Here is a 16,572-nt window from a genome sequence, read left to right on the forward strand (position 1 = left end):
ACTATTAACACATTGATATAATCTGTTGTCAAACCTAACTTTGAATCAAAATTAATCAACTTAAAAATTTTGTCAAGAATGTTGTTACAGCAGTACAATGTTGTCTGATAATTTTATAATCTTGCACTTTATAACATTTCTTTTGTCTGAGGGTTAAAAATCTGCTGTTTGAACGTTTATTTTAAAATTCTCAGAATGTATTATACTAATTAAAATGTATTGATATTATCCAAATATACATAGTGTTTTTAAGAAATATGATCATGCTACAATTGACCTCCTATTAATTAAATTTGAACAAAAATGAAATTTACATTTAACTTGAAATATAGCAACATTATTATTTAACATAATTTATCCTATAACGTTATTACCTAATTTTGCTGAAATTATATAGCGACCAATCAGATTATCCTATTAATTATGTATTTTAATGAATTATGTTTGTTTTTAAATTGAATCGTCATAATTGGTATGTTTGTTGTTTGCAATTATTTAGATCTTGTATAAAATTACTAAAATCTATTGTTTCTAATTTTAACATGGAATTGAAAATAGTAATCTTGGATGTTAAAAAAATCCTAATTTTTTTGTTATTATATACAAATTTTGGCAGATTTAATAACAATGGTTACCTTACCCCTATCTGCATCTTACAAAGGTTAGTGTGGATTAACTTGCTGTTTACCATGAGAAGATCTTCAGAAGTATTCTTCCAATAGGTCTGCTTCTGTGTGAATGCTGTTGGTTCCTTCTTTTCTTGTGTCCATGTAGATTTTGCATAACAGCCGATGTGTTATTTCCTAACCTCTATCTGCTTTTCTATATTAATGTACTCGAAACAAAATACTAATTAGCTTTAATCCAAACTCGTGTGGATTCACTACTTGCTAACAAACCAATGTTTTCTAGTATTCTCTCACCTCACTAATTTTGTATACCTCAATAGGATGTCTATCTTACTTGCATCAATTTTGTGTACTGGTAATACTTAATGCTTGTGCTTGCTACTGACTTGATTCTAAAACCTAGCCATTGTTGACTGACCACATGATTGACTTTGTAACTACTTGATTTTGTTTCTGAACACCCTGTTTGTTTATTTCCACATTGTGGTGGCCCGTTTGTTAAATTTTTGCTTATTGATAGCTTGTGTATTGACATTCGCCATATTGGCATCATATGTAATTCTAGAGGTTTTGTTTACTATTTTTGTTACTGTTTGAGTACTACTTGATTTTCTATGATTGCGACTTTTATTGTGCTTGGCTGTTTGATGACATCCACCATATTGGCAACACGTGTATTTATTGAGGTTTCGTTTACTAATTTTGATACTGCTTAATTGCTACTTTCATCACTAATGTGATATAAATCTTATTGGCTATATATTTACTGAAATTTTGCCATTAGTTTTTCCTTGATGACTCGTTTGTTGACAACCACTTTGCTAGCGGTTTGTCTACTATTCTTCATAATCTTGATAGCTGGTTTGTTGACCTTTACCTTATTACCGCCTGGTTGTTAACATACCTTTTGGTGTACCACTTTTAGACGCTTATTTGTCAACATGGCAACCTGTTTGTGGCCAATTGTCTAGTTGGCGACAGCTACTAGTTTCCCCCTAATGATGGCAGTCTGATTGCTAACGCCCATTAGGTTGGCATGGCTGTTGCTGCTGTTGTCAATGTTAGTGGTCTAATTGCAGACAACTATCTTGTCGGCCTGGAAGTTAATACTCACTCTAATAATGCCCTGATGTCAAATGTCTATCTGATTGCCGTGCGTGCTGTTGGCCCTGTTTTCATAGCCTGACTGCAGACATTCAACTGGTTCGCTTGGCTGTGCGTGTTCGCGCTGGAGTGTCTGCTTGGCGCTTCTGTAGATGTTCGTCTTATCAACCTAGATGTTAATACTCACTGTAATTGTGGCCTGATATACTATCTGTATTGGTTGCGGATACCTCTGTGATGGTGGTCTGACTGTAGACCATCTGCTGCTGTCGGCCATGGTGAAGGCCTGATGGCAGACAAACTTCTTGTTCGTCTGACTGCACGCATCCTCTGTGATGGAGGACTGGCTGCCGACATTCATGTGAATGTCGTGACTGCTATTGTCGTCCGCAGTGGAGACCTGGCTGTAGACGTTCAACGTCTCCCTTGGTGATCACCGCTTGGTTGACCCCCTTTTGTTGACTGCTGAGTTGTAGACATTCATAGAAACGTCGCTGGCGATGGCCATCAGTTGGTTGTCCCTTCTTGCGCTGGCAGTTTGGTTGTAGACGTTCATGGAACGTCACTCGTAGTGGCAACAGGTTGGTTGACCCCCCTCTTGCAGGCAGTCTTGTTGTAGACGTTCATAGAACGTCTCTGATGATGGTGGCCGATTGGCCGGCCCCTGTTTGATTAGTACCCTTCATATTGGCGGCTAATTTGTTGTCGCTTGCATTGATGGCTCTAGTTGTTGTTCATCTCGTTGGCGTACCCCACACAGGTATGTATCTGCTGCAAGCTTTCTCAGTGTGACACCGTGCTTGGTGATTCTGTAGTGGTCTCTTGGATGGGCAGCTGGTCTGCGATGGCTCCACATGGTTGGTGGTTCGTACGTGTGGCGCCCTTGGTTGGCTGCACGTCTGCTGCGTGGCCCCTGTTTAATGGACTGCCCAGTGTGGCTCTCAAGTTGGTGGGACGCTCATTGACCTTCCTGGTTGATGGAACGCTCGTTGTGGCCCCCTCTGGTAGACGGCCAGCTCGTTGTGGATCCCCCAGTTTGGTGCGCAGCTCGTTGTGGGCCCCCAGGTTGGTAGGCAGCTCGTTGTGGGCCTCCCAGGTTGGTGGGCAGCTCGTTGTGGGCCCCCAGGTTGGTGGACAGCTCGTTGTGGACCTTCTAAGTTGAAGGAACGCTCTTTGTCGCCTCCAGGTTGGTGGATAGCTCATTGTGGACCCCCAGGTAGGTGGGCAGCTTGTTGTGGGCCTTCTAGGTTGAAGGAACGCTCGTTGTAGACCTTCTCGGTAAGAGAAACACTCGTTGTGGAGCCCAGGTTGGTGGGCGGCTCGTTGTGGACCCCTCCCAGGTTGATGGGCAGCTCGTTGTGGACCTTCTAAGTTGAAGCAACGCTCGTTGTGGTCCCCAGGTTGGTAGGCGGCTCATTGTGGATTTCTCGGGTTGACGTCACACCTGTTGCGACCGTCAGGTAGGCGGCAAGCAGGTTGCAGGGCGCTTGAATAGCCTGCACGATGATTGCGGACTCCAGGTAGACGGTACGCTGGTTGCACGCCCGTCAGGCAGGAAGCATGCATGTTGCGGGCCCCTCGAAGAGGCTGCGCGCTGATTGTGGACCCCAGGTAGGCGGTATGCTCGTCTGGTAGGCGTCATGCATATCGTGGACCCTTGGATTGGTGGTACGCATATAGCGAACTCCCCAAATTGGTTAGACTCTTTCATGGATTCCCCCAAGTGGGCGGCAGACTTGTTGTGGTCCCACAGGTTGACGGGATGGGACCCTTCGAATAGGCGGCTCGCTGTTGCGGCCGCTAAGTTGGCGGATTGTTTATCATGGCTCCCCAGATTGACGTCGATCTTGTTTACATAACTGAAACTAAGTCTGCGAACTCGTGGTGAACTTCCAGTGGCACCCCTCTCGTTGGTGTACCTTGTACTGTCTCTCATGATGCAAGCTTAGTTTTCGCCCGTCCTGTTGATGTACCCCTTCCTGCCTCTCATCGTGCAGTACTGCTAGGTGGCGTCAATCTTGTTGATATACTTGGTGTTGTCTTTCACTATAGCGAACTTGTGTAGTTCACCATATCTGTGGCCCGCTAGTTGCGAATTGTTGTATTACAGGTTATTGCTCTCTATGTAGACAGTTAATTCGCTGTTCCACATCATGCCAACTTGCTGGTGTACCTCATTGTCATGTCTATCGATTTGCATCAGAACCCTTGTGGAAAGAAACAGATGAATCAGAAAAAAAAATTTTCAAATTTATCTACTCCCTGTAATAAATGTACGTCTGTTGAATTTGAAAATGTTGTCGCTTGTAAAAAAAAATATTTTACCAGATTCGGTCCTGTGCCATTGAGCTCAGGGGCGGACAATCTATTACCTAGAACTAATTCGCCACGCCGTATTTTTATTCAACATTTCTTTTTCAGAATTTAAGGAAAGTTCCCTTTTCGTGCTGCAGTGTAATTAAAATGTTTTAAATTCATACCTGCATCCTTTGTTTACATTTCATCCATTTCGGCGCCATTTTGTGGCTTGGGTATGCGCCGATGTTTATTTACATTATGTTATTTTCGTGTTTATGGCTAATTACTAATTAATAATCAAACTGCCCTTGTGGCGATTGATCTAAAACAATCGTGTTTTAATAATATTCCTTTGTATTACCTTGTTTGCCTCATGGATTCTAGTTTGCGTCGTTTACACACTAAATACTACTTTAAACAATCACTATAAATCACTGTGCACGCGTTGTTCTTTATCCCACTTCTGATTTGTTAGAACCGATTTTGTAGAATCGATTTGGTGAAGGTGTTAGGGCAATTAAAACACTGGATTTGACTGAGTCACTCTCTATTTATTTCGACAAACATTTCATTCAAAGCCCCAATACAGAATGAATCATGATGGCGTGATCTTCATCCTGTCCGGATGGCATTAGTACGAGCATGCGCCGTAGCGTTTATTATAATTTACAGGAAACTACTTTAATATCGACATGCAACCATATACATCCGTCAGAGGGCGTCAGATGTAGGCGCATCCACCCAATTATTTTTATATCCAACAATACATAACTTCAGTTTTTAAAACAGCAGTAATCAGATTCAAAGTGAAAAGGAACAAGTGACCAATACTTTTTTTTAAAGATATTTGTCTAAAATGGAAGTACATTCCACTAAGACAAACATACCAATAGCTAAGGTAATAGTTTATTTACTTTTATATTATTTTGTTATACCTATGCATTGAATTTTTGAAATAAAGCGTGTTATTGTTTAATTGAAAGCTTATTTTAGGATTTCACCTGTTTATATATTTGGCAATGATTCTATTAATTAATCATGTTTAAATACTTAAATATCTATCTAACATAGATGAAGTATTCAATCTCGCTTTTGCCTATCTTGTGAATATATTACCAGCTAACACTTGCCTGAGTAATAATGAATCTAATTGATTTAATTGAACTTTGCACGTCACTCAGTATACGTACGAGTAAAATACGCACGTATCAGCATCTATTAGACCTATACATTAATTTTAATAGATTTAGAGCAAATAGTGTTCATGTTGAAGCCTCACTTTTCAGTACGTGTTATTTCGCCGAAGTGTGAACAAAAAAAAATTACTGAGTATTTAACATATGCGGGATGTTTTATTTTTTTATTTCAATTTGAAGAAAACACAGCTGAAAGTTATGGAATGCTGTTCCAAGCTTACGGCAACCGTCGACTTCAATATATGAATACTAATTTCAACGTTATAAAGTGGTGATTTTCTCTCCGAAGATAAAGAGCATTCTGCAAGGCAAAAAAATTGAGAATTTGAAGGCATTACTCGATAATGATCCGTGTAACGAAACGCAGGAAAAATATGTTGGGTGTAACTCGAAACTATTTCCTATCGCATGAAGAACATGAGAATGATCCAATAGCTTGGATATTTTGTGCCGTGTGAAAAGTTGTTTTAACGGTAAAATAAGAAAGTTTTTTTTGCATCGTTACGATAACTGATAGCGAAAAATATTATACGGACCACCTGGTCATGCATTAACATGTAGTGGCAAAGCCGAATACCTAGAGCTCCAAGCTAATACTCTTATTTGATGGGATAACCTTGGCGCATTAAACTATGAGTTGCTAAAACCTAATGAAACCGTCAATGGAGTTATCAACTACAACTGATGGGTTTGAGCCCAGCACTGTGTCAAAATGGCCACTTTACGCGGAAAGACACAACAATGTTATTCTTCAACATAACAATGCTCGACCACACCCATCACATTCTCCAGATCTTGCTCCTTCTGATTACTACTTGTTCCGACATATGAGTCGTCACCTGTCTTGAGTAGTGCCTTACTTTTTATGAAGATACCATATAGATACATTCGTGGACCTTAAAATATACATTGTTCCTTCAATGTAGAATCCGTAAATTGCCAGAAAAATGACAAATTAATTTTAATAAAATTAATGTATTGGTCAAATAATGTAAAGTTAGGTTACTTTCATTCTTTCATTATTAGATTATTTATTACAGTAATTGTCTTTCTTACAGATTATTATAATGGAAATCCGTCCTCCCAATTTCCCGATTTTTTTCAAATATTTTCTTGGTCACTGTATTCTCTTAACCACTTTTTAAAATTTGCGTTAACGTCTACATGAACCACAAATATCTCTGAATTTACAACTAGTGGAAACAGGCCATAACTAAGGATTTCAGAGGTACAGATTAATTATTTCTACTTATTGTTGTTATTATTATACTCTTCCCATATTTACTGTATTTTTTTTTATTCTGAGATTGGGAGTTTAATCAACTACATGACTTATTCGGCGAAAACCCAACTCAAACTCTTGAACCTGAAGCAACTGTATCTACCACGATAATCCCAAGCGCAAAAAGCAATATGTTAGACCAGGAGAATCATCCATATCGACACCGAAGAGGAATATTCATAGCCATAAAGTATTGCAGTACATATGATGGGATTAGTAAGGTACAGTGTATTACGAGGTGCTAAAACCGTATGAAATTGTTACTATATATGTCTACCGATATCAACTGAATAAATTGAACGGCGTATTGTCACAAAACACCTATCAGCTTTTGATCAGATTTTAATACAGCAACATTGTCCTTCTTGCAAATTATTATAGTGCCTTATTATTACAGCCCTTCGAATTTTCTAATTTCTTTGAAGGATTCAAATATCTTTTAGGTCTCTGTATTTTGGCAACGAATTTGTAAAATGCGCTACCGTCTACATGAATCAGAAGTACATCTGAATTTACGAATGAAAACATGCCATCACAAAGGTTTTCAATGGTACAAATTAATTATTTCTACTTATTGTTATTATTATAGTCTTCCCATATTTACTGCCTTTTTTATTCTGAGACTAGGAGTTCAATCAACTGCACGACTTATTGGACGACGACCCAGCTTAAACTCTTGAAGCTGAAGCAATTGGATCTACCACGACAAGCCCAAGTGCAAAAAGCAAAATGTTAGTGTCAATATGATGGGATCAGTGAGGTATAGTGTATTACGAGCTGCTAAAACCGAATTAAATTGTTACTCTAGATTTCTACCGATATCAACTGAACAAATTGAACGGCGTAAAATAAAACATTTAGCAGCTTTTGATCTGATTTTAATATAGCAACATTGTCTTTCTTGCAGATTATTATACTGCCTTATCATTACAGCCCTTCTAATTTTCCGGCTTCTTTGAAGTTTTCATATATCTTTTTGGTTGCTGTATTCTGGTAACGGAATTTGCAAACGTTACCGTCTACATCAACCAGAAATATATTTATAACAACTGGGAGGGAACAGGCCGTAAATAAGGATTTCAATGGTATACATTTTATAGAGTGTATGTGATTCGTTGGCGGATATTGAAATTTCAAATTGATATTGAAATCTTAAAAGTAAGTGTCTTTATGACTAATGACTTACAGTTAACAAATAAATACTTCATTTTTTCTTGATGAAGGAGTAGTAATATTTTCCTCACGGGGCTTAGAACTTTTGTTTTAAGCGCGGGAAGTGACGCTCCCGAGGACCCGAGTCCTTTCTTTCAGATAACACAGATTTGAAAGAAAGTATCTACAGGAGATGGACAAAATAATATTAACATCGGGCATATACACAATATGTTTTTTTGTTTTTTGTTGTGGCCTAAAAACCAAGTGGTGGAATGCATGACGCATACCTGGTCGCGGAGACTTGCCCTGGAGTGAAAAGTTGGACCGGGTTATGTGGAACTGTCTCTGGGCTTACCAATACACTAAGCCGAAACCGCCTCACAGTTGACCCCTGTGGATCACTACTGCTACTGCATTAAATTTGGGGATATGCCACCCGCTGATCGGGCAGCCGTTATCAGGCACGAGGGCCCGGCGATTCTATTGATTCGCAAACCTAACTAAAAACGAGTTAACACACAACTGGGTACTGTTGTATGGGGGCAAAAGTTACGAGTGTAGCGACGGATGAGGTCGTTTCAGCCTGGAAAAGGAGGGCAACTTGGCGGTGACGCGGTGCTAAGCTCCCAGCATGTCGACCAGCTCGCAAACAAGCGCGTTTTCAGAAGAACTTGAGCTGAGTTATTGTTTGTGGAATGATTGAGATATGAAGTGCTTGATTTCTGGAGTGTCAGTTTCAGTATGAATTTGATTATTTCTGACAAACCATGGAGCGTTTAATATTCTCCTGAGGAGCTTATTTTGGAAAACGTGAAGCCGTTTGACCTGGTTGGGTGTAACAAACTTGAAGTAGACATTAGATCCGTATAGGAGTACGGACCGAATTTACATCTTGTAAAATAAGCATTTGATGGAGATGGAAAGTCTGCTAGAAGGGCAGATCAGAGAAGATAGCAGGTTTGCTATCCCCGAACCTTTTTGGATTGCTTTCTGGATTTGGGAATGCCAACCGAACCTCCGGTCGAAGTGAAGACCTAGGTACGTGACGTTATCCAGCCATGGAATTATTGCGGTGTCAATCTTAAGTTGCAAGACGCGCAGTGCGTAACGCTTCTTATGGAAAATGATGGCCTGGGTTTTCAGGGGGTTGATGTGCAAACTCCAGAATTTGAACCACTTGACCGCATGATCGAGATACAAAATATGTATTTATTAATAAGATGTGGACTCACCATTTACTTTTAAAACAATGGCAATTCTTCGCGGAATAAGTGTCTGAATAGTTTCCGAGGGAATGTTGTCCCATTGTTGTACCAAAATATCGGCCAACTGCTCCAGTGATGTTGAAAATGGAAACCCACTCCTCGCTCTCTGTTCTAAAACTCTTCATAACGATTCAATTATGTTCAGGTCTAGCGACTATGCTGGTCAGAGAAGAGTTTGAGGATATTCTGATGCTTCTGAAACCAAGACTCATACTTTTATGGCTGTGTGTATGTGTATTTATCATCTTCGGATATGGCAGTATTCGGAGACAATATACTACTCTGATATTAATAAGAGGACCAGCTGAATACCACGATATTGCTTTACTGTAGAAAACAAGCAGTTGTAGGCTTCTTTTGGGGCTCTCCATATGTGAATCCGGACATTTGTAGAAAACAATGTAAACGATGATACATCGAACCATACCAATTTCTTCCACTCATCAAGTATCCAGGTTTAATGTTTGTTGAACCATTTCGTTTACAGCTTAGCGTTGGCTCTTATTACATATTTTTAAATACTTCCGATAGCTTTATGAATTTACCGCCGTACTGTTTTCGTTAAAACAATATTACTCAAGTGAGTATTGAGTTCTTCTATAACTTTTACCGCGGAAATTTTATGTTGTCTGACCACAATCGTTTTTGGTTTCTGTATTCTGGCAACAAATTTGTAAAATGCGTTACATGAATTTACGAATGGGAACATACTCTTACAAAGGTTTTCAATGGTAGAAATTAATTATTTCTATTTATTGTTGTTATTATTATATCCTTCCCATATTTACTACCTTTTTTATTCTGAGACTAGGTGTTCAATCAACTGCAAGACTTATTGGACAAAAACCCAGCTCAAACTCTTGAAGCTGATTCAATTGGATATACCACGACAATCTCAAGTGCAAAAAGCAAAGTATTAGACCAGGAGAACGATCTACATCGACACCGAAGAGGAATATTCTCAAAGGTTTTCAATGTTACAAATTGATTATTTCTACTTATTGCTATTATTATAGTCTTCCCATATTTACTGCCTTTTTTATTCTGAGACTAGGAGTCCAATCAACTGCACGACTTTATTGGACGAATACCCAGCTTAATCTCTTGAAGCTGAAGCAATTGGATCTACCACGACGAGCCCAAACTCAAAAAGCAAAATGTTAGTGTCAATATGATGGGATCAATGAGGTATAGTGTATTACAATACAATCTGCTAAAACTGAATTAAATTGTTACTCTAGATTTCTACCGACATCAACTGAACAAATTGAACGGCGTAAAATAAAACACTTAGCAGCTTTTGATCTGATTTTAATATAGAAACATTGTCTTTCTTGCAGATTATTATACTGCCTTATTATTACAGCCCTTCTAATTTTCCGGCTTGTTTGAAGTTTTCATATATCTTTTTGGTTGCTGTATTCTGGTAACGGAATTTGTAAACGTTACCGTCTGCATCAACCAGAAATATATTTACAACGACTGGGAGGGAACAGGTCGTAAATAAGGATTTCAATGGTATACATTTTATAGAGTGTATGTGATTCGTTGGCGGATATTAAAATTTGAAGTTGATATTGAAATCTTAAAAGTAAGTGTCTTTATGTCTAATGACTTACAGTTAACACATAAATACTTTATTTTTTCTTGATGAAGGAGTAGTAATATTTTCCTCACGTGGCTTAGAACTTTTGTTTTAAGCGCGGGAAGTGACGCTCCCGAGGACCCGAGTCCTTTCTTTCAGATAACACAGATTTGAAAGAAAGTATCTACAGGAGATGGACAAAATAATATTAACATCGGGCATATACATAATATGTATTTATTAATAAGATGTGGAGTCACAATTTACTTTTAAACCAATGGCAATTCTTCGCGGAATAAGTGTCTGAAAAATTTCCGAGGGAATGCTGTCCCATTCTTGTACCAAAATATCGGCCAACTGCTCCAGTGATGTTGGAAACCCACTCCTGACTCTCTGTTCTAAAACTCTCCATAACGATTCAATTATGTTCAGGTCTGGCGATTATGCTGGTCAGGGAAGATGTTTGAGGATATTCTAATGCTTCTGAAACCAAGACTCATACTTTTATGGCTGTGTGTATGTGTATTTATCATCTTCGGATATGACAGTATTCGGAAACAATATACTACTCATAGTTGAGAATGTCTAGATATCCACTCGCAATAATCCGGTCAATGATATGAATAAGAGGACCAGCTGAATACCACGATATTGCTTGACTGTAGAAAACAGGCAGTTGTAGGCTTCTTTTGGGGCTCTTCATATGTGAATCCAGACATTTGTAGAAAACAATGTAAACGGTGATTCAACAAAGCATACCAATTTCTTCCACTCATCAAGCATCCAGGTTTAATGTTTGTTGAACCATTTCGTTTGCAGCTTAGCGTTGGCCCTCATTATATATTTTTAAATACTTCCGTTAGCTTTATGAATTTACCGCCGTACTGTTTTCGTTAAAACAATATTACTCAAGTGAGTGTTGAGTTCTCCTATCACTTTTACCGCGGAAATTTTATGTTGTCTGGCCACAATCGTTTTTGGTTTCTGTATTCTGGCAACGAATTTGTAAAATGCGTTACATGAATTTACGAATGGGAACATACTCTTACAAAGGTTTTCAATGGTAGAAATTAACTATTTCTATTTATTGTTGTTATTATTATATCCTTCCCATATTTACTACCTTTTTTATTCTGAGACTAGGTGTTCAATCAACTGCAAGACTTATTGGACAAAAACCCAGCTCAAACTCTTGAAGCTGATTCAATTGGATATACCACGACAATCTCAAGTGCAAAAAGCAAAGTATTAAACCAGGAGAACGATCTACATCGACACCGAAGAGGAATATTCTCAAAGGTTTTCAATGTTACAAATTGATTATTTCTACTTATTGCTATTATTATAGTCTTCCCATATTTACTGCCTTTTTTATTCTGAGACTAGGAGTCCAATCAACTGCACGACTTTATTGGACGAATACCCAGCTTAATCTCTTGAAGCTGAAGCAATTGGATCTACCACGACGAGCCCAAACTCAAAAAGCAAAATGTTAGTGTCAATATGATGGGATCAATGAGGTATAGTGTATTACAATACAATCTGCTAAAACCGAATTAAATTGTTACTCTAGATTTCTACCGACATCAACTGAACAAATTGAACGGCGTAAAATAAAACACTTAGCAGCTTTTGATCTGATTTTAATATAGAAACATTGTCTTTCTTGCAGATTATTATACTGCCTTATTATTACAGCCCTTCTAATTTTCCGGCTTATTTGAAGTTTTCATATATCTTTTTGGTTGCTGTATTCTGGTAACGGAATTTGTAAACGTTACCGTCTGCATCAACCAGAAATATATTTACAACGACTGGGAGGGAACAGGTCGTAAATAAGGATTTCAATGGTATACATTTTATAGAGTGTATGTGATTCGTTGGCGGATATTGAAATTTGAAATTGATATTGAAATCTTAAAAGTAAGTGTCTTTATGTCTAATGACTTACAGTTAACACATAAATACTTTATTTTTTCTTGATGAAGGAGTAGTAATATTTTCCTCACGTGGCTTAGAACTTTTGTTTTAAGCGCGAGAAGTGACGCTCCCGAGGACCCGAGTCCTTTCTTTCAGATAACACAGATTTGAAAGAAAGTATCTACAGGAGAAGGACAAAATAATGTTAACATCGGCCATATACATAATATATATTTATTAATAAGATGTGGAGTCACCATTTACTTTTAAAACAATGGCAATTCTTCGCGGAATAAGTGCCTGAGTAGTTTCCGAGGGAATGTTGTCCCATTTTTGTACCAAAATATCGGCCAACTGCTCCAGTGATGTTGAAAATGGAAACCCACTCCTCACTCTCTGTTCTAAAACTCTCCATAAGGATTCAATTATGTTCAGGTCTGGCGATTATGCTGGTCAGGGAAGATGTTTGAGGATATTCTAATACTTCTGAAACCAAGACTCATACTTTTGTGGCTGTGTGTATGTGTATTTATCATCTTCGGATATGACAGTATTCGGAAACAATATACTACTCATAGTTGAGAATGTCTAGATATCCACTCGCAATAATCCGGTCAACGATATTAATAAGAGGATCAATTGAATACCACGATATTGCTTTACTGTAGAAAACAAGCAGTTGTAGGCTTCTTTTGGAGCTCTCCATATGTGAATCCGGACATTTGTAGAAAACAATGTAATCGATGATTCATCAAAGCATACCAATTTCTTCCACTCATCAAGCATCCAGGTTTAATGTTTGTTGAACCATTTCGTTTGCAGCTTAGCGTTGGCTCTCATTATATATTTTTAAATACTTCCGTTAGCTTTATGAAGTTACCGCCGTACTGTTTTCGTTAAAACAATATTATTCAAGTGAGTGTTGAGTTCTCCTATCACTTTTACCGCGGAAATTTTATGTTGCCTGGCCACAATCGTTTTTGGTTTCTGTATTCTGGCAACGAATTTATAAAATGAATCAATCGTTACATGAATCACATGTCTGCATGAATCAGAAATATGTCTGAATTTACGAATGGGAACATACTCTTACAAAGGTTTTCAATGGTACAGATTAATTATTTCTATTTATTGTTGTAATTATTATACCCTTCCCATATTTACTCCCTTTTTTCTTCTGAGACTAGGGGTTCAATCAACTGCAAGACTTATTGGACGAAACCCCAGCTCAAACCCTTGAAGCTGAATCAATTGGATATACCACGACAATCTCAAGCGCAAAAAGCTAAGTATTAGACCAGGAGAACCATCTACATCGACACTGAAGAGGAATTTTCACAAAGGTTTTCAATGTTACAAATTGATTATTTTTACTTATTGTTATTATTATAATATTCCCATATTTACTGCCTTTTTTATTCTGAGACTAGGAGTTCAATCAACTGCACGACTTATTGGACGAAGACCGAGCTTAAACTTTTGAAGCTGAAGCAATTGGATCTACCACGACAAGCCCAAGCGCAAAAAGCAAAATGTTAGTGTCAATATGATGGGATCAGTGAGGTATAGTGTATTACGAGCTGCTAAAACCGAATTAAATTGTTACTCTAGATTTCTACCGAAATCAACTGAACAAATTGAACGGCGTAAAATAAAACACTTAGCAGCTTTTGATCTGATTTTAATATAGCAACATTGTCTTTCTTGCGGATTATTATACTGCCTTATTATTACAGCCCTTCTAATTTTCCGGCTTCTTTGAAGTTTTCATATATCTTTTTGGTTGCTGTATTCTGGTAACGGGATTTGTAAGCGTTACTGTCTGCATCAACCAGAAATATATTTACAACGACTGAGGGGGGGAACAGGTCGTGAATAAGGATTTCAATGGTATACATTTTATAGAGTGTATGTGATTCGTTGGCGGATATTGAAATTTGAAATTGATATTGAAATCTTATAAGTAAATGTCTTTATGACTAATGATTTACAGTTAACACGTAAATACTTCATTTTTTCCTGATGAAGGAGTAGTAATATTTTCCTCACGGGGCTTAGAACTTTTGTTTTAAGCGCGGGAAGTGACGCTCCCGAGGACCCGAGTCCTTTCTTTCAGATAACACAGGTTTGAAAGAAAGTATCTACAGGAGATGGACAAAATAATATTAACATCGGGCATATACATAATATGTATTTATTAATAAGATGTGGAGTCACCATTTACTTTTAACACAATGGCAATTCTTCGCGGAATAAGTGTCTGAATAGTTTCCGAGGGAATGTTGTCTCATTTTTGTACCAAAATATCGGCCAACTGCTCCAGTGATGTTGAAAATGGAAACCCGCTCCTCACTATCTGTTCTAAAACTCTCCATAACGATTCAATTATGTTCAGGTCTTGCGATTATGCTTGTCAGGTAAGATGTTTGAGGATATTCTGATGCTTTTGAAACCAAGACTCATACTTCTATGGCTGTGTGTATGTGTATTTATCATCTTCGGATATGACAGTATTCGGAAACAATATACTACTCATAATTGAGAATGTCTAGATATCGCTCACCACTCGCAATAATCCGGTCAATGATATAAATAAGAGGACCAGCTGAATACCACGATATTGCTTGACTGTAGAAAATATGCAGTTGTAGGCTTTTTTTGGGGCTCTCCATATGTAAACCCGGACATTTTTAGGAAACAATGTAAACGATGATTCATCTAACCATACCAATTTTTTCCACTCATCAAGTATCCAGGTTTAATGATTGTTGAACCATTTCGTTTGCAGCTTAGCGTTGACTCTCATTATATATTTTTAAATACTTCCGTTAGCTTTATGAAGTTACCGCCGTACTGTTTTCATTAAAACAATGTTACTTAAGTGAGTGTTGAGTTCTCCTATCACTTTTGCCTGGGAAATTCTATGTTGTCTGGCCACAATCGTTTCTGGTATCTGTATTCTGGCAACGAATTTATAAAATGAATCAATCGTTACATGAATCACATGTCCGCATGAATCAGAAATATATCTGAATTTACGAATGGGAACAGACTCTTACAAAGGTTTTCAATTGTACAAATTAATTATTTCTATTTATTGTTGTTATTATTATACCCTTCCCATATTTACTGCCTTTTTTCTTCTGAGACTAGGAGTTCAATCAACTGCAAGACTTATTGGACGAAAACCCAGTTCAAACTCTTGAAGTTGAATCAATTGGATATACCACGACAATCTCAAGCGCAAAAAGCAAAGTATTAGGCCAGGAGAACCATCTACATCGACACCGACGAGGAATATTCATGGCCATAAGATCTTGCTGTATATATGATGGGATCAGTAAGATATAGTATATTACGAGCTGCTAAAATCGAATTAAATTCTTACTGTAAATTTCTGCCGACATCAACTGAACAAACTGAACGGCGCAAAATAAAACACTTATCAGCCTTCGACCAGATTTTAATATAGCAACATTTTCTTTCTTGCAGATTATTAAGATAAGTTTTCAAATGCCTTTTTATTTTCTGTATTCTGGCAACGAATTTGTAAAATGCGTTACCATCTACATCAACCAGAAATATATTGAATTTATAACTAGTGGGAACAGGTCGTAAATAAGAATTTCGATGGTATAAATTTATTGCTGTTACTTATTGTTTTTATTATACTTTTCTCATATCTGGTACCTTTATATTCTGAGACAATGAAGTCGTTTCAGAAGAAGTTTCTTCTACTAACGTATAATATTTCTCTTAGGAAAATCATTGTTAGGAAATATCATTGCGTGAACAAGCGCCATTATTAAGGATATATAGTCTGTCCAATCAAAACAGCATGCACGTCATCAATATTTAGGACGTCAGCATGTTGCAATGTGGCCGCATCAACTTAAAATTTTGATTTACAACGTTTACCGGTTTGTAACCTCTAATTATTATCACTAACTTTTTATATAATTTTGCAGACATTAGGAAACATGGCTCATAAATACAAATGTAAATTGATGAATGTATGAATGAATTTTATAGACTGATATAATCGGTTACATAATCCAAAGCATCAGAGAGCATTCTGTCTGTTTTTGACTAGGATAAAATGAGAAGAAAAAATCCGCTCGATGTCATGTATAACGTG

General features: G+C 37.5%; 1 protein-coding gene and 1 long non-coding RNA gene across 2 annotated transcripts; both read right to left on the bottom strand.

The window, feature by feature from the left end:
* Positions 1–528: 528 nt before the first annotated feature.
* Positions 529–4,623, bottom strand: LOC143197785 (uncharacterized). Its single transcript, XM_076406537.1, has 2 exons — positions 4,059–4,623; positions 529–3,995 (listed from the first exon to the last, which is right to left on the bottom strand). The coding sequence occupies exon 2, from the start codon at positions 3,667–3,669 to the stop codon at positions 3,190–3,192; it is 480 nt and encodes a 159-aa protein (XP_076262652.1). The 5' UTR covers positions 3,670–3,995; positions 4,059–4,623; the 3' UTR covers positions 529–3,189.
* LOC143197786 (uncharacterized) lies at positions 1,770–2,094 on the bottom strand. Its single transcript, XR_013006072.1, has 2 exons — positions 1,964–2,094; positions 1,770–1,902 (listed from the first exon to the last, which is right to left on the bottom strand). It is a non-coding gene; the product is annotated as an uncharacterized LOC143197786 (long non-coding RNA).
* Positions 4,624–16,572: the final 11,949 nt, after the last annotated feature.

Source organism: Rhynchophorus ferrugineus, unplaced genomic scaffold, assembly GCF_030347505.1.
Source record: "Rhynchophorus ferrugineus isolate W39M unplaced genomic scaffold, kcgeb_rfMv2 rfM5, whole genome shotgun sequence".
In the NCBI taxonomy this organism is placed as follows: Eukaryota; Metazoa; Arthropoda; class Insecta; order Coleoptera; family Curculionidae; genus Rhynchophorus; species Rhynchophorus ferrugineus.

Bases quoted from the DNA above. Each gene is read 5' to 3' on its own strand.
- LOC143197785 (XM_076406537.1), bottom strand. From the start codon at position 3,669: ATGAGAGACAGTACAAGGTACACCAACGAGAGGGGTGCCACTGGAAGT.